The 20589-nt window shown below is 46.0% G+C and overlaps 2 protein-coding genes across 5 annotated transcripts; one reads left to right on the forward strand and one right to left on the reverse strand.

Moving 5' to 3' along the window:
- On the forward strand, positions 1–1468 carry LOC146288326 (caspase-1-like). 4 transcript variants are annotated; one of them, XM_084698210.1, is made up of 4 exons: positions 1–202; positions 305–322; positions 649–953; positions 1249–1468. In XM_084698210.1, the coding sequence occupies exons 1-3, from the start codon at positions 121–123 to the stop codon at positions 924–926; spliced, it is 378 nt and encodes a 125-aa protein (XP_084554336.1). In that variant the 5' UTR covers positions 1–120; the 3' UTR covers positions 927–953; positions 1249–1468. The 4 variants fall into 4 exon arrangements, with proteins under 4 accessions (XP_084554336.1, XP_084554337.1, XP_084554338.1 ...); XM_084698211.1 differs by having other exon boundaries at positions 308–322; XM_084698212.1 differs by lacking the exon at positions 305–322.
- Positions 1469–3168: 1700 nt separating this feature from the next.
- Positions 3169–20285, reverse strand: LOC146288327 (syntaxin-1A). The gene is made up of 10 exons (XM_084697820.1): positions 20169–20285; positions 15962–16039; positions 13910–14009; positions 11283–11357; positions 11024–11097; positions 10695–10803; positions 5883–5956; positions 5406–5543; positions 5020–5130; positions 3169–3652 (listed from the first exon to the last, which is right to left on the reverse strand). The coding sequence occupies exons 1-10, from the start codon at positions 20196–20198 to the stop codon at positions 3575–3577; spliced, it is 867 nt and encodes a 288-aa protein (XP_084553946.1). The 5' UTR covers positions 20199–20285; the 3' UTR covers positions 3169–3574.
- Positions 20286–20589: the final 304 nt, after the last annotated feature.

The raw sequence follows: 20589 nt of genomic DNA on the forward strand, positions 1-20589 counted from the left end.
ATTTAATTCCTATTTTAAGTAGGCCATTGTTTTGTGTTATCTCGATCACATACAAGAAAAACAACCAGTATTGAACTTGAGGACTTTCACTTTCATTATACCGGGCGGGAAGTGTATAATATGCTACAAGCTATAGGTATAGTGGGGCTGGTTTGGAATTTCCTCTCCATTTGTTTTTCTTTTTATCAACTTGAATACACCGGTGAGCAATAATAAATGTCATTTGTGTGAAAATAGATTACAAAAAAAAACTATACTGCACCGCATCAACAATTTGCATTCCACGTTTTCTTTTTCATCAAAGAAGTTTCGACAATGGCAGGTAATTGCAGGAAGCGACATTGCAGTCGACAATTGTGTGTCAGTCAGTATTTTTAATTTGTGTTTAAGTTTAAAAAGCACAACATGAGCCTGGCTTTTGCAGATTATTCAAATCATTTTAAAGCCATAGTGAGGGTTTAGCCTAATTATTTGGTCACATTCTTTTTTTTACATTAGGCTACCTAAACATACTTTAACTATACATCCTTCGAAAATAGTACTTTATGTTTTGAAAACTTGGCCATATAAATTCTAAACGTTAATTAGGGACACACTGAATTCAAGATAACCTCTCTCTAATAGGCATGTTTGTGTGTTTAAAAACAGCAAGTGAGCTCCGAGGGGTTCGTACGAAGTTTGTTGAAAAGGTGTCGAAAGCCGTGATGGACCAACTGTTGGACTACCTCGAGGAGGAACGGGTGCTGAATACAGCGGAAGTGGAAGAGATCAAGGAGGAACACAGGCAGAGGACGGAAAAGGCTCGTCACATCATAGACGCCGTGTTGAGGAAGGGGGATGCAGCCTGCGACAAGTTCCTTACGAGTTTCCAGAATATAGATGTCACCCTTTACAATGAGCTTCAACTACACCCTAGGCCTGTCTGATGCCATTGAGAGAAGCATTAAACTTAGGTATGAGATTCAAAACCTGATTTGAATGCAAACCGTGTGTAGCTCTCCATCCTAATTCTGTTTGAGAAATCAGTCTGTCCTCTGTAGGCCTGTCAATCTGAATAGGCCTTGGTTTATCAGGTCATGGTGTCATTGTCTTTCTGTCCCCCTGCCTTGTGGGTGTGTGTCTGTGTTTGTCTGTCAGATTCCATGTGAGGGTTACAGCTCGTTTTGTCTTCGATCATTACCACCACCTGACTTGTTTTGTGTTACCCCGCTGATTACCCTGTCTATTTAATGCCCTTTATGTGTGCAGGTCCCTGTCAGATCGTCTCATGTTGCCCCCCCCCTGACTCCTTGGAACGCTACCTGACACATGGACTAGCTTAGGCTATTACTACTACCATACACGCTCTTTAATGTTTGTGTTTTTGAATCTTGGCCATCAATATTTGTAAAATGTTAAATGATTTGAATATTCATGAATCATTTTACATTCATAAACATTTTGAATAAAGAACACATTTTAATACTGACCGTTGTTGTAATTTTGCTGATGAAGAGATTCCTCTGCTATATTTGTTACTGTCTATTCATTTGTGTCTATATTGTATTGTACAGATTTGTTAAGCACACGAATTTTGTGGTAAATCTCTGACAAGGAAGCATTATATTTCTACAGTAAACTACTTCAAGTTCAACTATTAAAAAAGCAACAAAGAACTGTCTCTCACTGAGTAATAATGATATTGAATACATCGATACTCCGTTAATGGTGCAGTAAAGTGGGCTGCGGTCCCCCAGAGGATGGCACAGTGGGTTTGCACTGTTTTCCTCCTGAGTCTTTCGTGTCATTTGTTGACCCAGTTTCTCTCACATCTCCCCAGTTGTGAGATGCCCCCCGTTGCTAAAAATATGGAACATTCCGTGATCTGCCACGAGTGACACCACCATATAGGGCACATAAACCAAAAGATAAATAAACAGATTATTGCAGGCTAATATAGCTTCTATGTGCTATTGTAACGTCAACAGCAACAAGACAGTGATTACAGCATAGGTCACTGCACTGCATTATAGCATTAAGCGGTAGCAATTATGACCAATTGCAAAGATTGGGATCAAACATCGTAAATGTGAGCACGATAGTGTGGTGTTCTTTCCTCTCAAGAGCAAACATGACAGCTAGCTACCATGTACGTTAGCAGACCACTTTACAGCTGCTAATATGGACGCAACAGGCCCTGATGACAACCTTTTCCCCTGCGAAGGCAGAGTTGACACACGCTCTGCTTCCTCGTCCAATTAAAATTGCAGTTAATTGCACATTTTCTGAGCGGGGAAGGACAAACGGTTTTCAGACGATCATTATTCGGCGCAGGACGCTTGTTATCTCTTCTCACATTTAAATGCAGGCAATCTTCTTGTTCTCCAGGCTTGCAGCTTCCATTAAATGATCTAGTATTAGTAGTGACCTCAGACTTACACCCCGTGTTTGACCTGTCATTTATTCGTATCTTGTAACAATACGGGCAAGTATCTATTTGATGGTCTGGCCGTCTGGGATATTCTGCAACTCAAAAAACCTTGATTTGGAATGTTTCCACTGAGGGCTGGGTGAAACACGAGGGATAAATGGTGTACCAACCTCTCGGAAAAACAGGAAGCAACCGTCACACCTAGTGTGAAACGCTACATACACTGTAACTAGCTCCCAGTCTGCAATCGGTAAGAGCAACCGGCTGCATCTTTCCAAGTGTTTCCTCCCAGCAGTGTGGCCCCACCTCCCGGAGGAGTGCAGTGGCAGAGCTATATAAAGATATAGAGAGCAGCTGAGCACGAGACAGCAGGAACATTTCTCCTCGGCTGAGGGCGGAGGGAGGGAACAAGCACTACAGACCAGCCAGACTAGCACTAGGAGTTGCCTGAGAGCTGCTCGTCTTGTAAAGCTGGACATTAAAGCTTTGAGGAAAGAGGTGGTGAGTGGAGCTGGAATGGCAATTGTTTGGAGGTACAGGTTTCTCCACACCAGTAGTTACGGAGTACGGCGTAATACTGTATAAGAGCTGTACCTGGATAGGCATGTGGAGACATGTCAATAGCCACACACACACACATAACCACACACATACTGCATTTTGCTAACGTTCATCTGCTTTCAATGATTGACCTTTAGGGTATTTTCAGGGTAAAGGGAAAGGTCAACCTCATTCGTCAAAAGTCAAAAGAGGCCATTTATTTGGACATACAAAAAAGAAAGAAATTAGGCGCAATTTTCAATTGGAATGTGAGAGTTACAGTACTGTTATCAAAATCACTAATGTCCCCATTCCTGTTACAATCAAACCACAAATACATCATAAAACATCATTTTAAAGTATTCAACATCCAACTTACAATGACACATTTGAAACCACGTATTTACAAAAGATGTTCATGCATAAGTACACGCCCATACACTGTGGTGTGTGTGTGTGCAATTGTGTATTATTGTGTGTGTGTGTGTGTGTGTGTGAGTTTAATTAGGTGAGGGTCATTGTAAGTGTGTATTTGGATTTGTGCGTTTGTGTGTGTAATTGTTTGCAATGGCAATTGTGTCCACATAATGTAACTGTGTGTGTCTGAGTATGTAACTTTGTGTTCTACGCTAAACTACCACCAACACTAGCGGCGATAATAATACAAAGCACCACACAACAAATGATGATCATAATTTTCTTCTACATGATCGGATTACGATTCAGATCAAAACCAAGAAATAAGCACGGTATACGACAGCGTGTCCACGCAGCATGGGGAGCAGAAGAAGAAACAGGTCAGCTAAATGTTAGGAACATCACAACAACCCTGCCAACAGGAATCCAGTTCATCGTCAAACCTCTTGTCCACAGTTTTTTTTAAATACCTTCTCTCTAGCACCATGAGCACCAATAATCCGACGCAATGTTATTGTGTGCTCATGTAAATCTCCAGATTTACAGATTTCTCTATTAACCTTCGGTGGGAGGGCAAACACATGCAGCACAAAGCACACAATGGCACACACTATATGCATCATTCAATAGACAACTCCACATATGACTTGATTAGCTACATAGCTATCTGTGTGGAGTTTAAAGGGGGTTGACAACGTAGTATAACAATGTAGTATAATACATAACTGCATGAAGTCCAATTGTTAGATAGTTAGTATTTACCATGCAATGTCATTTCCTCCCAAACATCTTCCTCTTATATATATTATAGAAAATACTATTTAGCCTAAATGGCATGCAAGTCCCACATATGACCACTGGGTGGCAATATTGACCAGACTTTCTCTATCTACCAAAAAGCATGAAGGAAAAGGATAATAGCCTGTCCATAGACACTGATCTAAAACCAGATTTAAGAGGTCTCTTGCGGTTCAATATTGATGAGTTTCCCAAGTAGTTTAGAGTATGCATATAACTTTTAAATAAACTGCATGACTTTAATATTAACATGGCTGGGTAACTCCAGGTCAACGGCTGCACACTTGAATACAAATTCTTCGCACCGACTTACCTTCAATTCAGAGACATTTGTTCTAGTCATTGGCGGCAGGGGAAACTCATTACGTGGAATAAAAAGCCTAGTCCAGTTTCATTCACTGTCTAATTTGAAAGCCAATTAAATTGGACTGGGTCCAGCACCGGAGATGAGTAAAGTGAATGACTTTGCTAAGAGCACCATTCCAGTCAGAATGCTGCCACTAAGACCCTGAGTGGATCCGGTTTAAAGCAAGCCGAGGAGGCAAGCAAGCTTGGGTTTCTCTGAGGCGCTAGCTTCTAAAACATATTATAGACGCCGATAGCTTACTAGCCGATACGTTAGACCACTGCTATTACAGGGAGGGAGGGATACAGGCCGGGCTGTATTGATTAGGAATCGAATCCCCCCAGGCTAACGATCTCCTTCTCCAAACGGACGTTAGCGGTTTTTGATAAAGACAGGCTAAGCAGGCACATTGACGATGCGGCACAACAACGTTAGTGTGTTTGGTGTCACGTTAGCGTCACGCCCAGGGCACATGGAGCGGGACAGCACTCAGCCCCGTGGGACTCACCCTCCTGGCTTTACTCTGGTACTTCACTGCTTTCTTCGTGTCAGACACGGCCCGCTCCACGTAGTCCACGGAGTGCTCCACGTTGTACTCTATACGGTCTATCATCTCTCCCTGGGAGGGAGAGAGAGCGAAAGGGAAGGGGAAGGAGAGAGAGAGAGAGAGAGAGAGAGGGAGAGGGAGAGAGAGAGAGAGGGAGAGAGAGAGGGAGAGAGGGAGAGAGAGAGAGAGAGAGAGAGAGAGAGAGAGGGAGTGAGAGGGAGAGAGGGAGAGTAGGACCAGGGTTTGAGGTTAATATCGTCATCATCATGATCGTGAACCATGGTTGGGGAGTTAGTGGTGTCTGCCGATGCAGGTATCTGTGTGTGTAGGTGTACATGCAGTCCCACCTGGCTCTCCACCAGCATGGCCATATCCATGAACATGTCGTGGAGCTCCCTGATGCCCTTCTCCAGCTTAATGATCTCCGTGTGTCTCGTCTCGATCTCATTCATGGCCTGCTGGGTGATGTTCGAATCCATGATGATCTGGGACAGAAGAAGTTGGAGTCGAAAACATGGCCGAATGGGGAGAGACCATCTATGCCACGCGAACCGACGCACACAAACACAGACACGCGAGTCGACTCAACTTTCCGTGTTGAGAATACTCCCGTCTCAACACAGTGGATTTGGCTCACAAGTCGCGGGCAACAGTATTATCCTGAGTGCGCGAGGTGTCACACGCATAAGAAAGTCCGCCGGTTCATGTTTTGAGAGTAATGCACGTCTGCGGTGCCTTTTCAGTGTGCTAGGATGTGTCCTTTTAGTGTGTGTATACTTGTGTGTGTGTGTACTCGCTTGCTTGAGTGTGTGTAGTTCTCTCACCCCCGATGTGAAGATGGCAGGGTTGTCGCTTTCCAGCATGCTCTCCAACTCCTCATTGGTCGTGTTTCTGCCAGCTACAGGGACAAAGACAAGCCACAGATTGTGTCTCTCAACACCAGAACGTTCCCACTCGAGATTGTCTTCTTAATACCGGTCGGAAAAGCAAGTTGTTGATGAATGCGGAAAAGAAACGAATCAGGAAAGAAATGACCGTCATTTTAAACGCTAGTCAGAAGAAAGTCGCTCATGAAGTCATTGTATTGGCTGGTACTGAGGCCGGCTAAAACACAGACATGTCAAGACGTGCACGCGCACACACGCGCACGCACACACACAAATTCCCCCTCCCACATACAATGTTCCATGTAGCTCCCTTGTCTCCAGACACATGTTGCTGGGCTGCCTCCATGGCGTGATGTCACCTCTTAATGACGATCCTGGGTGCTGAGTGCATGTGTAACCCTCCAAACATGGTGGGCTATGTGTGTGTGTGTGCGTGCGTGCGTGTGTGTGTGTGTAGGCAGTGTGGGTAGGTCTAGTACATACGCGTGTGTACGCAATTTCCTTGTGTGGGCTACAGTGTGTGTGATGCGTGCTGGAGAGTGTGTGTGTGATGTTTGCTGATGTATGTGTGTGCGCGTCTGTGCGTGTGTATGGTGTGTGCTGGTGTGCGTGTGCGTGCCGGTGTATGTGTGTGTGCCTAGTGTGTGCTTGTGTGTGTGTGTATGCTTGTGTGCGTGCATGCGTGCGCGCGTGTGCGCCGACACATAGCCCTGTCAGCTCAGGCACCCACAGCCCCATCCAGACAATTAGGCTGGGAGGATAAGAGGAGTGGAGAGGAGAGGCGTCACTGTGGGATTAATCACACACTGGCCTCTCTCATCTCCCTGTCTCTGTCCTGCTCTCACAGCTCTGCTCCCAAACACCCAATCAGAGCAGCTCAAAACCGCCGGCTCCAAGGAGCTCTCTGAACAACAGAGAGGGCAGCATGCAGTGGGCTGCCGGTCGGGTCTACCGTTTCATTCCAAAGCGTAGTTCCCCATTTAGGGAATTCAAGAGTGGGTTGCAGAGCTACCGGAGGCATTTCATTGGTCAATGTTTTGTTTGTTTGTTGTTTTTGGGGGGAGGAGGAGGGGGGTTAGAACTACTGTACCACACACTGGGTCCCACCAGAGAAGTGAGAGATCACCTGTTGGCTCGGTGGTGTAATTGACGCGTTTCACGGAGGAGGAAAAGAACATTTCTGGTCGGTAACCTTAGTGGCTGAACCTGCCTGTCTGCCTGCCTGCCCTGCCCTGCCTGCCTGCCTGCCTGCCTGCCTGCCTGTCTGTCTGTCTGTCTGTCTGTCTGTCTGTCTGTCTGTCTGCCTGCCCTACCTGCCTGTCTGCCTGCCTGTCTGTCTGTCTGTCTGTCTGTCTGTCTGTCTGTCTGGCCTGTCTGTCTGCCTGCCTGCCTGCCTGCTTGCCTGGTGTAAGATAGATAGCACAGCCTGGGAGCGAGAGCCATCGTCTACTGGGGGCGACTGACAGAGACATTTATCAGTTGGTGTGAAAAAGGCCAGCATGTGCTATGATCAATAGCGTGGGGAAGGCATGCAAGCAAACAAACACCTAAACACACCCACAAATACACACACACACACACACAGTCTTTGCATGCACGTCTTAACCCCTCAGCCCCAGCCAAAGTCAATGAGTCCCACCCCTTCTCTAATTGCCGTGGGGAGGAAAGAGTGAGTCATTCCTGATTGGCAAGGACCAGGCAACACCTGCTGCTGTCGCAGTCCAACCATGGCAACCCATCCAATGTAGAGTTGCAATGTTAACCCCGATTTCTGCAGTGTCTTTAAGTGTTCTTGTGTGTGTGCGTGTGTGTGTGCGTGTGTGTGTACGTGTGTGTGTGCGTAGGCATTTCTATAACGTGTGAGAACAATCGGTAAATCTCCTACAAATGATTCCTCTCAACCCTAGTCCCGTGGTCCCAACTGGGCCCCAAGGCTAGACCCTAAAGCGCCCGCCCACCCACACACCCGCCCCCTCGCTGCCTCTCCCCTCACTGGGCCACAATAAGCCAGACCCAGGGCTAACAGCAGTCTGGCCTCCCTTTCTCCACACACTCCCACTCACAGGTAAATGAAAGTCTCCTGTGCTGTTTTGGAAGGTACCGGGGACTGGGGCGGATAATAATATGATGGTAGATAATGTCAGGCGAAGGGTCAATCGTGCGTGAGAGATACTACCTCCGGTAAGACAGCTCATGAATAGACAGACGCACAAAATGTGCTACGGCAACAGTGATTGAAGCCAACAGACTATGTGGGCTACTCTGTGTGTAAAACTGTATGGGCTGTGAATGTCCAAAACGACCAACGGCTATGCTACTGTCTCCTGTGCGTAAGTGAGTATATGAAGTTGTGTACGTGTGTGTGTGTGTGTGTGTGTGTGTGTGCGGGTGTGTGTGTGTGCGCCGGCTCAGCTGCGGCCCTGTTGTGTGGCTCTGCCTGGTTCAATATTGACTCAACGCTGCTAGCACTTCCTGGATGCAGCACACCTGTGGCTCACCTGGGAGTCAGAAGCCCCAGTGAGACACACACACACACGCACGAGTGCACACCAAAACGCACCGAGTCAGAGACTCACACCCACACAGACTGGGCTGGGGACAGGAATAACTAAGACTGTGCACAAGAGAGGCTGGGGGGGGGGGGTGTTGGTTCAGCGTCTCTTATCTCGACGCGTTGCTGTGCATCCGAGATTCCTGCTCGGCATGACAACAAAGGCCATTCGAATGAGAGAGCTCGGTTTGAATGTATTGGTTTGAAAATGGCTGCGGCCTCCCTTCCAATGACTTGACAAGTGAGCAGAGCACCACAGACTTGCACGCAATCGATCCCAATAGGTATCGAATGGACGGAGGGAAGATGGATGCCTCTTTTTAGCATTCAAAAGGGGCCCAGGGACTGGCGGAATGTTTTCCCAGCAACATTGGATTTTTCACCTACGGACTCTTGGGCTTCCAAGGCGAGCCTCGCTACAACTTGTCTCATCAGCGGTAATCATTTCAGGGTCCATTTTCAGCCCCCTGTCATTCACTCATAGCTTCAATGAATTCAATGTTTATGTCACCCTCTATTCAATAAACCGCATGGGCACAATCACGCAACCAACGTCGATCCAAGATGAAATTACGGCGACGTTCCCAACTCGAGGTTCGGTGGGAAACAGGAAACTGTTGGAAGTTTGCTCCGAGGCTGATAAAACAGTCTAAACTGTGCGAAGGGGGAAATTAATTTCAAAGAGGATATTAAAAAGGAATATTGGAATTGCTTCGCCTAAAGACCTTGTTTACTGAGATTTCCCACAATGCCCTTCTTCTCCAGCATGCCCAGCGATCCGAGCCGAGTTGATTTCTTAATTACTGCCCTCAAGTCTGAATCTGAGAGGGCAGAATTGTGTGTTTGAACCGACATTTCACCCTCCTCTGAAGAACAAAGGGAGAGCATACCTAAACGACATCTCCTAGCTTGTGTAATCGAGGAACAAAGGGACGGTCAGACACGACCAGTGTCGGGAGCAGTTGTAAACACAGCATGGTTGATGTGAGCTAAGGGGGAGCTACTGCTGTGGCGTCGACGGTGCGTTTGAGGAGATGGGTTTTTTGCACAACCCTTTCGGGAGGTCTTTGTAGAGATGGAGGAAGGCCAGGGCAATGGGAGTAAGCTCTCCTCACTGAGTTTTGGCGGGAACTTCCTAACTGGTATGACCTCATTTTTCTGTTTTTTTCTGGTGAGATCTCAAGAGATTACACTATTGAACTCATGTCCAATAACTGCTTAAAGTGTGTACTGCCGCTTTGGGCTTGGCCACACCAATCCATCGATTAGCACACCTTTGAATGTAGCATGGAGGCTGCAGCTGACTAACTCAGAGATGCTATGGAGGTATAGCCACACAAACACACACAGCATCCATTATAAGACTAAAAGGTTTGAACAAATACAGAAGACATCAAAGCAGACATGAAACAACGCACGATGCCTGCGTGGAACTCTCACACACACACGCCAGTTCAACACACACATCACCAATGGGTCGTCCCCATCAAAGATGACTACACGTAAAAGTTGACAGGATCCACCTGTCTTCCGGCACGCATGCAAACATCCACATGAATTATGCATGCGAGCAGATGGATCCTACACATGTAAATATATGGTAGCAAATGAGCATGCACACTAACCCCTCAACCAAACATCCGGAATTTAAACCCTGTTTGTTTGAATAAACTCTGTGTCTGCGCTGGAAAAGGCTCATTATGGCAACACTGAGATGAAGGACAGAGAAACTGATAACAACCTACTTCATTATGCATTGTAACAATTTCCCATATTCTTTTGCATGAATTCATTTCGAGCGGTTTCGTGTTTCACTGCCACAGAATCGACACATGTAAATAGAAAAATAAAAAATCGAACGAAAAGAATGATGCAAAATCGAAACCCATCCAATCAATTATTTGTTGTCTATTACTAATGTCTGATTTCCACCCTGCAGCCTAACATCTAGCTCGCAGGCCATAATCGAGTGTTGAGACTGCTCCAACGGCGAACCCTCCACGGGGGACCAAGGCACGGAACAAATGCACTCATCTGGATTCTCTGCTCACAAGTGGCACATGTTGGGTTTGATCATGGCCATCCACACGCAAACACACACAGATACACGAGTGCGCTCACCAACACAGGCTCAGATGGGCACGGAGAAACATATCTTATTTATGTATACACACACACATACGCACGCACACACTTACTGATCTCCAGTTGTCTCTGAATGCGGCCCTTGCAGCGCTCCCGGTAGTCAGACTGCGTGGCGTTGTACTCTGACATCACCTCCACAAACTTGCGAGACAATGTGGAATGCTGACAGAGCAACCAGAACAGATGTTAGTTATATGACAAGAAATGTTCTTATTGCAGCTACGCAAGGCATGACTAACTCCAGTCCTGGAATACCACTGAGAGGAGCAAATTAACTCGCTGCCAGAATTGGAGCCAGAATTGGCCCAATTGCTAACACAAAACCGTAAACCGCTAAACCACAGTGGACGACCGCTGTGATCGACAGTCACTACAGCCATACCTGCGTCTTCCGTATCCTCAAGTCTGCAGATGACCTATTCAACCCTTCCTCATGTTCAATTGACTGTTCAATACCTGAGGAAAATGAGACACACAATCACTTGGCTATTTTTACATTAGGTCTGATAAAGGGTTTTAATATTGGTTTTGGATGGTCTTGGATGGTGTCATCACAAACACAGATTCTGGAATAGGGCTTGGGGATGAGACATGAACGTGATAAACAGAGAATTTGCCGATGGGTGCGTCTGACAGCTTACTCTTTAACTTGGAGCGCACTTTGTTGGCAAACTTCTTGATGTCCGTCATTAGCTGCTCCAGTTCGGCCTTGGTTTCTGGAAAGAGAAGTGGAGTGTGAATGAATGAAAGACTGAGAGTTGAAATAGAGGAATAGAGAGGAAGAGAAGGTGCCATACTGAAGAAAGGACAATTGCCATGCTTTGTACACAAGAGTGAACAAGAGCTGTCTTGAAGGACAACTTTGTCTTTGTTATCCATACAAACCCACTATATTCAAAACCAAAGCAAGCTTTATTACAACATGCTACAAGCCATCATGAATTCTAGGATGTAGAGGAACAAGAGTGCCATCCTCAGGAAGAAGTAGCCACAATGCTACTTATAGCTTTTATTATTAATCAGAATCATGTTTTTTTCCAACAACAACGGATCCGTCCTGGTTGGTTGTGATCTGTTAAGAGTGACCCAGTTTCTCTCTCGCTCCTAGATCCAGCCCACTCAGTATTCTACTAGACACCTACTGGAACAGGAATACGGTCATTTCACTCTACTTGTCCTCTGATTTGATTGGGCCCTGGTTTTCTGCAAAAATTGGCGAGAAAAAAAGAAAAGAAAAAATTGAGGAATGTTCAGGACTGCACTCGTGTGCATGTAAGTGCAGGTACTGGTTTTTTTTTTGGTTGTTTTTTTGGGGCGGGGCGTTGGGGGGGGGGGTGAGTCAGTCAAAGGCCACCACTGTGATTGATATTTCTTATTCCATCTGACCCTGATATCTCATTTCTGGCAGCCAAGCAAGTGTTTGTTTGTGTGTGGTGACATTTAAAAAAGACAAAGGCCTTTTTTTGACCCATGTTAATTCAGAGCTCTCTTAATCTGCATTGACAAATGAACCTTAGAGCACAAAGACGTCTGGTACTCGGGCTTAGTTCAAACCAGATCAGTTATAGCCATCAACTATTGAATACACTTTATACTGTGCTGTACTTTTGATATCCAGTTTCCAACGAGCACCTGTGCAGCTTCAGAGGAAACCGCCCATGAGGACTGTGATCGAAACAAAACGATGTTACATTGATCATCTTCCTGCATCCTTGTCATCCCTCCAGAGTAGGCTTCAATCAATGACACCCTATTGTCAGGGGTTTTAAAGGATGAAGTCGCAGCTATATCAACTGTCGGTTCTCTGCCATGTGGACGAGCGGTGTCGTGGCTGTCAACTGATTCTGAGTGTTGAATAAGACACCTGCAAGCAGATGTCAGTTTTGAACCGTTAACGAGGTTCGGCAAGTTGAGGTAACACATGAGCAACCGTGTCTGTGAGATGTGGAACCCCTCACACTCAGGGGAGGGGAAGAACTCGCTCGAGGAGAAGAGCTGCAAATCTATTCCGTCTTCAGAACCACAGCCTTTAATTTTGTATACACCCCAAAGGAAAACCCTTTCTCCCCGATGACACCAAAACAAATTAACTGATTGAAAAAATCTCTCGCTGTCGAAACCACCATCGAAGGCACTGCAGATTCAATACGGGCCACTTCCGAACCCATCATGATGCACAAAGTCTGTACGAAAGAGTGCTTTGGTAATTACAGCAATATTAATCTAATAAGACATAATGAGAGAGAGTGTGTGCTGTATCTTTCAAAATGCAATCCAGGGGGAAAATTGCCCACAGGAGTTCTATAATTAGAATTTACATTTCACTTGACATCATCGCTGTATCTGACAAGGAATATGAATCGTATGCAAATGGCGGAGTTCTTTTTTCAATTTACCATCTTAACTCCTGCGGTTCTTATCAGGCCCTTTGACTAACCTCTCTCTGTGAGGTCAAAACTGACTAGGCAATCAGAATGCACTTGAGATTAATGGCAATTAGTCAATCTCTTAACTAATAAGGACCAATTTGGCGGGGTTTAATCGTTTCACTAAGGCTCCCACAGCTTCTCCAGTAGGTTTTCAATTGCCAGACAAATATCTACTTAAAACAAATGCAACCATATGCGATGGTTGTATTTTTGGGGGTTTCTTTTGTTTAATTGCAGGAAATACTTGCATCGCTATTAAAATGACACTGAATACAGTTTCCACACACAGATAAACCTTTCTAATGACCTTTCAATAGTCAAGCAAAATGTGTTTCTTTTGGGGTCATGGAAGGTTACAGTCATGGTATTTAAGATTTTCCTAAATCACACTTTCCCACGGAGTCGCATTAGACAGCAAGTCTTGGGTTATTATGTTCGGTCCATCCAACAGGACAGGGGTAAACTCAACGGAACACAGGGTGGGTGGATGGGTAATATAGAGCTGCCATTGGACCATGTGGCCTTTCACTGATAGAAACTCTGATTTATGACTGGGCTTTATTGAAAAGAGGGGATCAGAGGTGTCTTCCAACAAGAGGTAGGTGTGCGTGTGTGTGTTTGCGTGTGTGCGTGCGGGAGTGAGTGTGTATGCGTTTGTCTGTGTGCGCGCGCCAGTGCGTGTTTGTTCGTGTGGGCGGGAAGGTGCACGTACCAAAAATCCCTTACATTTCACTCTCGGACCTGAAGCAGCAACTGCCCACTCTCTCCCCGTCTATCATCCTTTCATCCCAGAAAGTGCAAAGCAAAGGAAAGGAAGACAGAGGAGGAGGGAGACTTACTTTCATCAGGGTTGGGGGCGGCCAGGATGGCGCTGTGGTTCCTCTTCACCTCCTCCACCTTCTCTGACAGCTCCTCGATGAAGCCTCGGATCTCCTCCACCTGACGCACAGAGAGGTTTACCAACTTCCGGCCGGGCCTCAGAAAGCAGGGGTTAGTCATGCACAAGCTCATTTACCGGTGTTCCAAAAGCACAAAGTTGTATTTTCGAGACGATTCTTCCTTACTTTGGAGAAGCTTTGGAGCGCGGTGTGTGAGAGAACACAGCGCTGTACGATGAACACAAATAAAACACACACGTTTGGCTCTGCCAAAAAGATGCAAGACCCTCTGCTGTTTTTGAGATGCGTCCAAATCTTCCCTGTTATTTACACACAATAAAAAGAACATTATCCGCCTACTGCCTAAAAGAGTACTTTAATCTTAGGCAGATAGTTTATCAATCCTATAATATTATGTTTTTGTTTGTTTGATATTGACTTAAGCATATCGCTAACTGTTAAAGCAGTTCAGATATTGAAGGAAATTCTATTGATAATGTATTTCTTGCTAAAATCCATCGACCTCATTCCATTCCATTATTGGCCTTCCATTCCATTCCATTCCAGCTCCCAGACTCTTCAGCTCTTCTACCAGCGCCTGGCTCATTAATTTCCAGTGATGTAAGCATGGCGGAGTCTCCATGGGGAGCTGGTCTAAATATCACTTTGCAAGTAGAAGAGAGGAGAGATATAGGTTACGTCAACTTGTGTGTGCCACGCTAGCACAGATGCTACATCAAGCTAAGGTAGTCTGGGAAAGGTTCTCACGGGGGTTCAGTGCTCGAAACTGCCTAGTGGGGGCTGGTTTAATGTGTTCTAGAGAGCTCAGTCTCTGCATGTGGGCTGCCTGATGGGAAAATTATTCCTGAATCAAATGGAGGAAGTTCCTGTAAGACTACAATGAGCCATGCAGTGAACCAGGAGAGTGCAGGAGTCGTTACACGGGAATGCCCAAGTCTGCCTGACCACACCATGGAGATTCTTGTTCTTGAGAAATCGTACAAATGTTTCTAAGATACTCACAGCCAAGATCAAATGTATTATTCTTTTCAGTAACAAAACCAAAAGTCAATGGTGGTTAATCATTTCCCAATCAAAGTTGCAGCAGACCTATATAATTACTCCAATATACAACCGCAACTGGGAATTGGCAACCTGAATGAGTCAGCTATGGAGTTGAGTGATGAAGAAATCCAAAATCCTCAGGTTAGTTCTTTAGTGCATCATGCTAATGCGAACCAAAGCTAGCTTGTCTCAGCGGCAGCAAGACGCTAACAAGTTTTTGATGATCGTATCAGAGCATCTTCACGCACGGTCCTATGGTCCTTTGATGACTGCTCTCACCCTGTAGGTATGGGGGGATTGCGGGAGGGGCTGTGAAGGTACAAGGCTATGGCTCTGAGCCGGTGTAATTAGGGGGCCCGGAGACAGTGCTTGCAGAGAGATATGTCGACTTCGGAGTTCAAAGAGTGCAAGCGCGGCATCCGGCAATCCAGCTTCACGTCCTGTTTAACAAGTGAGCCGAGGTGCAAGGCAACTGTTACACCCCCAGAAGTGTTAGAACTGGGAAGGGTTGAACGAGACATCCTCACCACCAGTCATCACTGCACGTATGTGTGGGGTTGAACTTTCATTTACCTTTTTCATACAGGCATTCGTACTGTATGTGCGTACAAGTTTTCAAAGGATGAGAGAGCGAGGTGGCCGAACACCCTGTAAACATTGATATATCGATGATTTTGACCATTTTGAAACATTGACATTGACGATAAATGTTCACCTAACTAAGTCTGTATTCACTGAGAAATGTCTGTCACAAAGTACAACCACAGAGGTGCATGGAAACATCTCAAAGTGAGAGATATGAGCTAGACACACTGTCCTGATATCTCCAGGCTCGGCACTGACGTTCGCTTGTGGAGCTCCAACAAAGATGAAGATGTACAGGAGACTCAGACATGTGACAAGGCTTGCACAGGGTGCACACAGGGCTAAACAAGGCCTTTACAGTACCTGCACAAAGAACTCGTCCATGAATCTGTCCTTGTCCATGGCGACGGCCACATCGTCCTCCTCCTCAGCCTCCTTGCCCTGTAAACCGAGAGGGGAATTAAACGAAGACGTCGGGTGTATCCATCCACCAGTAAAAGTCGTGAAACCAGCATGACTCAGGAAATACACACGAGGTGCTTCCGAGAGAAAACGCAAAAAAGGCCTTTTGACGCTGCATAATATTCACGGCGCTTCAACAGAACCCCTGCCATCAACACTACCTGCCTACAATTGAAGTGTAAAAGGAAAAAATAGCAACAGGAAAGGAAAGGGGGGGGGGGGGGGAGGACGCACATGACACCAGATCCAATTTATCGTGTCGAAAAGAGAGAAATCGCGGATGGCTGTCTGCTTGTGGAGAGAGAGCCTCCCAGGGCCTCCTGAAGGGCTATCATTACCAGGGAGGGCTTGGCAGCTGGGGGGCGGATGCCGAGGCCTAAAAGCCATAAATGTTTCATGTCTCTCCTGGGGGGTGGGGGGGGGGTGAGGGATGGGGGGGGGGGGGTGAGGGCTGCAGCCCAGCAGGGTCAAGGTTCACCCTCATCCAGAGTGTCGTCTCTCATGCCTCGGCGTGTGGGCACGAGACAAGTGCGCATGGCACATGGCACCCTGGTATATCAGTGTCCCCGAGACAATAGAGAGAGCTGGGGGGGGGGGGGGGCTGTTTAACACCTCGCCAGGGAATAAGGGGGCCATGGAGAGAGAGGGGTTGAAGCACAATTAAATATGAAAAAAAAAAAAACGGAATTACTTCAGAACCAGGGGGGCGATGGTTGCAGGAAGCACCTTTGTTGCATATTAATGACGATATGTTTCATATGAGGGGATAAAACGAATGAAGGCTTTCCTTGCTTCTGTGCTATGAGACTGAGGTATTGTACAAATGAGCTGACATTGAGAACAATGCCTCACATGCCTTATATCTCCCCTTTCGTCATCTTTATTAACATTTACATTACATTTAGTCATATAGCAGACACTCTTATCCAGAGCGACTTACAGTAAGTACAGGGACATTCCCCTGAAGCAAGTAGGGTGAAGTGCCTTGCCCAAAGACACAACGTCATTTTGGCATGGCCGGGAATCGAACCAGCGACCTTCTGATTACTAGCCCGATTCCCGATATGGACTCCTAGGCTCTCCTGTAATGATGACATGGCTTCAACCGGTGAATGAAAAAGAAACCGGAGTATGGTCGATTCAGTTAGAACAGAATAATTTGATGATTCCCTGGAAATGCAGCAAATGGAATCCTATTTTACGTGGGCGGAGAGGGTAATGTGGAAACAAGCAATGAGGTGCTTTATTTATGAGCTTGAAAGCATGCTGTAATCTAATGTTCTTTTTATTTTCTTTTATTGTGGTTGTGAATTTGCATAAACAAATAACAAAATGAAGAAGGCTTCTCGGTAGAAAAACAAAGATGTAAGCAACAGGCTAAACCACTTCACTTCCAATAGCCAAAGCAGCTGTTTGTAAGGGCGTTAGGTAAGACAATCAAGCCAAATCCCACCATGGAGGGGGACCTTTTTCACTGTCGCACACTCATCCTGCTCCTACACACATTTGTGGGAGGGCTCAGGAAGGGAGACAATAGCTCCAGCCTCCGATCTGTGAGTAGGCCTACACCACAGTCATTATAGCCTTCAGCCCACACTGACACCACATTATCTCTATTACATGAGCGCCTTTACCCTCACCACACACAAACACACACCCTCAAGAGCGCCGCACGCTCGCGCACGCCCACGCACGAGCCCCCCCCCCCCCCACCCCCCCACCCCCACACACAATCCATCAGCAACAGGCGACCACGCACATCACGCACGCAGGAACCACCTAACGTACCCCTCTCTCTCTCTCTCCCCCCCCCCCCTTCCGCCCACTCCAGCTTTCCACCTTGGACGGGTAAAACATGCCTTCTCACGACTGCTGTTGCGCCGACTCACTGTTTAACTCAGCACCATCTGCCCCTTACACTCATCCACAGCTCGGAAAGAGCTGTCACTGCTGGCACAGGGATGTGTTAGATAACACATGGCAGGTGATCAAGTCAAGCCAGCGATATCAGGACTGACCAAGGAGAAAGTCTGAACCGCCTTCCACCCAATCCAATATCCGCCCCCTAGCTGAGAAGGGATGACCCCTTGCCACCTTAACAAGCTAGCTGTCTCTTACCCACATCCCCAGCCCGCTCGTCAAAGTCGTAACATCGGACACTTCGCCGAACGGAAGCCGATTCTTTCCAGCCTTCTATCGGATCTGACATTTTGACACCGATCCAATTAAAGGAGACCTTTAAAAAAAACGGTATTGGATCTGTCCTCGCGATGACTATAGCTCCAGTTTATCGGATGAACCCTTTCTCAAATCGTGTCCATTGATCGGAGACTAAGCACCAGCATGCAAGCATCCAGGCCTAACGTTTGGGGAACGGCCACTAAATGCTGCCACGCGAGTCTCCAACCTCTCTGCCCCGCTGGGCGTTTGAGCCCGACACACCGCACCTCATCGGGCATCTCCAGTGCAAGGCATGGCCCAGGTGTTTCATCATAAATGTCCCCCAAGGCGAGCTGAAGCATCTGACGACAGGCCCACTGGCCTCAACAGCTGCTGACTACACAGAGATAAGACACAGCAGACGCTAGAGTCAAAACAAAGAGCAGAAAGGGATTAAGCAACGAAACAATTCCATTTAAAAACAAACACGGCTAACAGTAAAAGCCCCCCCCAAACACCCAGGAAGTAGCTTTCTGAATGATTAGCTACTACAGTGGGGGTAAGCTACCAACGCCTTCGGTTTGCTTCATGTCAAGCTGTCGTCTTCTGGGGGACGTAATAGCCTGGACGCAGCATGACAAGTCGAATGCGGCCTTTGCGGAATGACAGGCTTTTTCAGAATTGGGGACATGAAGTTTGGAGTGATGGTTGATGTCCAGCAAAGTTGTGGTATGAGGTCATGACATTGCATTGGTGATTCCAAATGTCAAAACCTTAGTGGAATATGAGTGAATAAACAACTAAACATATTTGTTTATGTATGAGAGAAAATGACTTGAAAACCCTGTTGTATGTGGTACAGTATACGACTTCATGCAATCACACACACAAAACGACTTCCCATGAATATGATATAGAGGCACATTGAACAGGCTATTGTTTGGTCACACCATGGCACAAATGTGATTGACCAAATAGATTACCGTGACTGGTCAGTGCTGTCAGAGAACCCAGGTGTAACACTGTCATCCACTGATGACCAAGCTGCTACACAGGCTCATCTCCACCCTCCTGGCACAGTCCCAGCTCTGTGTGTGTGTGTGTGTGTGTGTGTGTGTGTGTGTGTGTGTGTGTGTGTGTGTGTGTGTGTGTGCATTATATATCTGTCATGTTTATAGGGTCAGCTGGAAAGTGAGGGTCCAGTAATATCAAATAAATTCAAAATCAAATATATAAGCTAACACACTATTAACTACTCCATAAGTAGCATTAAATGTCAGTTTAGTGGCAAGACTTGAATCGTAATAGAAAAGCATTATTATAATTGTGTTAAATTACAGGCTCTATTAAAAACCAACAAACTCAACAGATACACCTGATGGTTCGTTTGAACATATTTTCTTAATTTAACCCTCTTAAAAACGAGTCTCCTTTTAGCCGTATTGACTCTTGAAAGAAATAACTTCAAGACTGAATTAAATTACATTTGGGAGGATTGGATAAATTAAGAACCAATTTAGTCTATTTAAGAAATTGCGATTGCAAATTAAAGTTATTTTCCCACGCAGTAGGCACACTGAAGATTCAGTAACCACGTACCGTGGGTCCACAATAGCTGGTTGCGATTAAGATGTATCATCACGTCAAAGCTCAATAAATGTAACAGGTGCACCTTTTAACCGTCCCTTATCGGCCTTTGCGCTTCCATATGGCATCTCCATAATGGTACATTAAAAAGTTGCACTTCACATTAACATATTGGAACATAGTCTCCAGATCTAAAATGCCGATAATCGAAATTACACACTGTGACAAGACTGCTCGAGACAATCTGCATTTGAAAAGTGAGGCGCACCTAGTCTAGCCTACAACACAAAATCTCGGGCTGCTTTCAACCACCGTTTGCTTCAGATCTCCAGAATATTTCAAATGAAAGGAATATACTCACAGCTTTAAGTTCATGTGTACGGTCTTTCATTGTGACTACACGGCTTCACCACAAGTCTTTCCAAATAACTTCTCTACCTACAGGTAGATGCTCCAAATCTCCGCGCTGGAGTCAGATTTTTTCCTTTTATTTTCCGACTGGGAGAGAGTAGCGGGAACGCGCAAGGGGTGTAGATCAACCGAGAGCGCGCAACTCGAGATCAAGCTCAAGAAAGGATGCCATGAATCATTTCGCCTAAATATTGTTGTTGAAAAAGATGGCAATGTCCAGATTAATATTACCCAGTGTATTTGAAATTCTCCATATCCGGATCCAACAACAAGTCTTTTTATGGATCTTTGGCTATGGAGAACGAACACATCAGGTTAGATTCCTTCTCCAGAAAAGAAAGAAACATTGGCTGACTTTACATTACATCGAT

The sequence above is a fragment of the Hypomesus nipponensis genome, chromosome 5, assembly GCF_054491055.1.
Source record: "Hypomesus nipponensis isolate SF chromosome 5, ASM5449105v1, whole genome shotgun sequence".
Classification (NCBI taxonomy): domain Eukaryota; kingdom Metazoa; phylum Chordata; class Actinopteri; order Osmeriformes; family Osmeridae; genus Hypomesus; species Hypomesus nipponensis.